This window comes from Phalangium opilio, unplaced genomic scaffold (genome assembly GCF_054372755.1).
Source record: "Phalangium opilio isolate 3A_F unplaced genomic scaffold, DU_Popi_V2 ptg000032l_1, whole genome shotgun sequence".
NCBI classification, from domain to species: Eukaryota; Metazoa; Arthropoda; class Arachnida; order Opiliones; family Phalangiidae; genus Phalangium; species Phalangium opilio.
In genome coordinates, this window is record NW_028324159.1 from 6860888 (window position 1) to 6865830 (window position 4943).

A 4943-nucleotide genomic window follows, 5' to 3' on the forward strand; every position below is an offset into this window, starting at 1 on the left:
AATTTCCCCTTTTCCAAAATTTTACTAAATAGAATATGTTTTTACCCCTAATTATTGGTACCTTTCCAAATTATTGCTAATTTGCTAGTTAATTGCCACCTTTTCCAAAAAATCCTTATTTTTAGTTTCTTTCTACCCTAAAAAGAGTCGCACTTTTAGCCATTCGTTTGAAATTTGCACAAAAACAAAAGGTTTCACTATAAATCGTTCAGGCCATGAACGGGGATATGTTAGCAACCTATTAACGACACAATGTCATACACGTACTCTCCTAAAAATGATAATGTACTTATAAAATGTAAACGGGGAATGGAATTGTGCTCGAAAACCCGAGATAAGTAAATTTTTAAAATTATTGAGAGGGAATAAATTGACTACCAGTAAATTAAGTTTATTCAATGGAATAGGGTGATGGAACATTAGTTTCTTAAAGGGGCTGTCCGACGCCCTCTCCTTTTTTACCCACCCGCCATGTTAAGCTCTACGAGGAAGATCGTCCTTTGTCCCACTGTCCGAACAGCATCTTAAGCATGTAAGTCTTAATTAAAAAAAAAAACTTTCAATATCTGCGCATTCAGTCAAGTGATTAACCTTGTTCTTATCGATACTTTTTAGGTCTTGGTTAAATCCAAGACGTTTTGATTAATACTTTATGGGGCCTTATGATCTTATTAACGAAGCCGTCTAAGATAAATATTAATTATAAATAATGAGTGTACCTAGACATAAAGTCAAAGGTTTTAAATAGGCAAAGCTTAGGAAGGTAGCATAGTGTTTGGCTGACTTCTGTCTGTGAAAGAGCGCCCAGAATTAAAAAAAAAATTAGAAAGTTTCACCTTTCTTTCAATTTTTTCATTGTCAAAACCCATTTTTTCGGTACTAGTAGAAACGTATTAGCAGAACGACATTAAATTAGCGTAGGGAGTAACCAAAAAAGGGTTTGGGACTCCCCTCTTTTGTGTAGCAACACTGAAGAAGGGCGACCCATTCACCCCCTCGCGACAACTTTTTTCATACGTCCGGATTAGGTGCGACTTGCACGCAAACCTTTGCTCTATTTGCCACATTTAGAATTAGTCCCTTAGCTTCTATGCTTGCTTTAATCCGGTGTGTGTCTTTTTCCATATTTTCCATGAGCTGTACTATATCTTCGTTCCCAGCCATTATCGCGGTGTCGTCCGCATATTCGTTGGATTCCGAATTCGTTAGGGCTTCGTGTATTTGCGAGGTATGCAAGCTGAACATCAAAGGGCTCAAGACACTTCCTTGTGGGACTCTGTAATTCACATTAAGACAATTCGAGTAGGATTCATTATTCTTTACTGTTTGCGTTCTGTCGGATAGGTATGATCTGATCCATTTATTTACCTGGCCAGTAATACCGGCTTTCTCAAAGTCATTTAGAAGAAAAGGATGTTGTACCGTATCAAAAGCTTTAGATAGATCCAGGAAAGTGACGATAACGTCATATTTAAGTGTTTCAGGATCGATTTGTAGACATTAATAAAGCACGTGATGGTGGAATGTCTTTTACGGAAACCCGACTGCTGTGTATATAGCATTTATTGATTCTCTAGGTGGTTATAGATATCGTTGTTGGCAAGTTTTTCACAGATGATTGATAGCGTCGGTAGTATTGATAAGGCCTGTAGTTTCTTGGATCGCCCGATTTACCAGATTTAAGTACTGGGATAATTTTGCCGATTTCCATTGGTTCGGAAAAACCCCTTTAGCAAATGAAAGGTATATTATTCTAGCAACGAATCTTGAGGTTATGGCAGACAGGGGCGTGCCAACCTTTTTAGTGGAGCGGGGCAGAATCCATAATGGTAGAGAAAGTTGTGTAAAATATTTTGCACTAGCGTAATTAACCTTTAGCGACCTTAACCTCTCTCCAAAATCATACAATATCAAAAATAATTTTGCAATACTCCAATGTTCTAGGGCTGTACAGGACCCAACAATGATCTAAGGCTGTACAGGACCCAACAATGATCTAAGGCTATATAGTATCTCGCATACGCTATAAAGTTACGAAGAGTGCCACACAAGCTTGAGAAATGCCCATGAACTCACGTGCATCACACTAAATAACTAGCTAAGTAACTGGGTATCAACGGCAAACACCCTTGGTTATTACATAACTCCACGCAGTAAAAATTAAAGAACTTTAAATATTTTATTTTGAAGTATTGCAAACATGTTAATGATAAGACCTGTATTTTCTGAATCTATTCCAAAAACTGACTTCCTCTCACTTGATCTCGAGACAAACTCTTTAAATACATCATCTAAATTCAACTGAGACGTACGTTTCTCGTGAACGTTTAGAAGCAAAAGGTGCGTCAACCTTTCTGAGTCATTTTTGATCGCATATACGTTTTTAATCGTCGAAGACTGCTAAATGACCTCTCGCCAGCTGCAGACGATGCTGGGACAGTCAGCAACAATTGAAGAAATATAATTACTTGATCCATAACAACTTTAACAGTTTCTGGCTGTTCAGCAAGTAGTTTTGATATTTCCAAAGGCGTTTCAAGCTTTCTATCACTTCTTTGAGTTAGACTTGCTAACATCAATAGCTGTGCTGATAATTTTTCGACTTCAAAGTCGGATTCGTGAAGTCCTAGCTTATCTTTGAGTTCGTCGAGCGTAATGGGTTTTCTTTGGCACGCATTTGATAAAATCTCTTCCATAGCTAACAACCTATCCATACCATGTTGTTTAAATCGACGACCAATTTCCGAAGTAAGCAAATCTAACACTTCATAATAACTTTTCCGAAGTCGTGATTTATTATAAAATTGAACGGCATGTGTTGGATTAGAAGTTTGCTCGTAACGGCGTGGTACCTTTATGGTTCGCTTGGGAAAAATTTTATCCTCCACCTCAAGAGACAGCTCTTGTGCTTTCTGACCGGAAGAACTCCACAAAGTCTCAAATTCTTCTTCCGTTCTAATTCTATTCAGTGTTTCTTCTAGAATTTCTGCTGAACGCTTTGCTCCAGTGACTGTGTAATTAGGGTTCTGCAAAGCCATGGCTAATTGTTCACATTGCACAAAAACGGCAACTGCTACATAGATCATCAGAAGAGTGTTTCTTTTCTTCATCATAGTTTTATATCCATTTAGAACTGCTCGGCGATCATCATAAAGACTGCCCTTTTCATTCAGAAGACTGTCAATTGTCTCTTGAATTCTCTAGTAATTTGAAAGAAACCTCTTAATCGATTTTACACGTACGGACCATCGTGTGGGACAAAGCGCCAAAAGATTTTGTGGAGTTTGCTGAGAATCACTTTCAGCGTCATCGCAAGGATTAATGACCATATTTAGGTACAAATCTTTTCTTTTGGACGATTCTAATATAATATTGGAAACATCTTTCACAAGGTTCATAGCTTCGCATATCAAAGAGCATTTTCGAGCAATTTCTTGCAGCGCCAAATCTAGAGCGTGATTGCTGCAGTGCACATAGATAGATTTGGGTTCTTCAGTCTCGTTGCATATGCACCGATAGCAACCTATAGATATTCTTAGACTTTATTATCTTTGTAAAAACGGTAATTTTTATCATATAAATTACGTTTAAATCCAAACTTCTTCTAAAAATTCGTTAAATATACATTTTTATTTTTCCGAGTGACGATGATGTCACGAATTGTTATTACACTGGACATCTGTTGTCGGGTTCCCAGTTGAAAATTTGGAGCAAACGTATTCGCAATATCCGAATCACGTTCCCAGTTCTGAGAAAGAAAGATTGGCTTCTACTTCATTATCATCGTTAGGGTTAAGATGGACGCTTCGATCGGCTAGGGCTACAAAAAAACGATTTTGGATAAATGATAAAAGACGTTTCTCATGTGACACTATCGATTAGGGTAGAGACTGTTGTTTTTCGTAATGAAGTAAATCAACGACTAAAGTTCTAGTGCAACACACTTAGAACTATTTGGATGCAAAAAGCGAAAACATGGGATTTTTCCGAATAAGACTACAGCTTAAAATAGTTTTCTCATACCCCTTTCTCATTTTTCTTTGTTCGGATACGTTAGTTACTATTAATTGGGCCAAGCGACAATGATTTGCGGCGTCGACGCGCTTTGTTCTAGATCTCGCTCGTTCGATCTGATTAGTGTTCGGATATTCGAGAATTGAAATTTAATTTGCTTTTTTTTATCGACAAGCAATAATCGAGAAGCACAACCAACATTAAAATAATAGTTAATAATAATTGAAGTTCAAAATTTAGCTTTCCAAAAGTGTGCATCTTTTTACGCTTTCAAATGAAAAATATCACTTTAATATCTCATTGTAATTTAATCTTCATCAAGTATGTTTCCTACAGCAATTCCCTCCATTTTGCCGCACATTATTTATCGTCTGCTAGCTGCGTCGTGGCTGATTGGTGTGACTTTCATTCTGTTTTTCTTGGATTGTTATTTACGGACGGAGTTAACGACGGAAAGCTACAATCGCATCGACACCCTCGCAGACTTGATCAAATCGGGAATTCACCAATAGTGGCAAAAGAAACCGGAACTTTCGAGTATCTGAAAATATTGGTAAATACGCGTTTCCGTGTTAAGTTACTCAATTCTTCTGACGTCATTGTTGCCTATCTATAGGCAACGCAGGACTCGGTTATTAAGGAATGGCTAGACGGACTCGACAAGGACCAAATTTTCACCAATCCTGTGGAGTATCTCGACCGTGATGGAAACGTTACTCTACTTTCTGTGGAAAAGGCTTTGATCACGAAAGACATATGATGTTGGGACAATTATTGACATCCGATCTCGAGAATAAAAAGTTCTTTGAGGACAACGGGGGACTTTACATTTCGCAACAAGAAATTGAATCGGAATACTTACACGTCATGTTCAACACCTCTTGGATGAAAAGCAGCCCCACAGTGCACGAGTCTCTCCAACTGATTAC

At 37.8% G+C, this 4943-nt stretch overlaps 1 protein-coding gene across 1 annotated transcript; it reads right to left on the reverse strand.

Annotated features, from left to right (window-relative positions):
- Positions 1-2345: 2345 nt before the first annotated feature.
- On the reverse strand, positions 2346-4614 carry LOC149685526 (uncharacterized). The gene is made up of 3 exons (XM_089871050.1): positions 4521-4614; positions 3243-3523; positions 2346-3200 (listed from the first exon to the last, which is right to left on the reverse strand). The coding sequence occupies exons 1-3, from the start codon at positions 4612-4614 to the stop codon at positions 2346-2348; spliced, it is 1230 nt and encodes a 409-aa protein (XP_089727176.1).
- Between the last annotated feature and the right edge of the window lie 329 nt (positions 4615-4943).

What these genes read in the sequence shown, in the direction of transcription:
- LOC149685526 (XM_089871050.1), bottom strand. Translation starts at nt 4,614, where the DNA reads ATGACGTCAGAAGAATTGAGTAACTTAACACGGAAACGCGTATTTACC. An exon ending in GGTTTCTTTTGCCACTATTG is followed by an intron (nt 3,524 to 4,520) that starts GTGAATTCCCGA and finishes GAATATCTATAG; the next exon opens with GTTGCTATCGGTGCATATGC. An exon ending in TTTGTCCCACACGATGGTCC is followed by an intron (nt 3,201 to 3,242) that starts GTACGTGTAAAA and finishes TCAAATTACTAG; the next exon opens with AGAATTCAAGAGACAATTGA.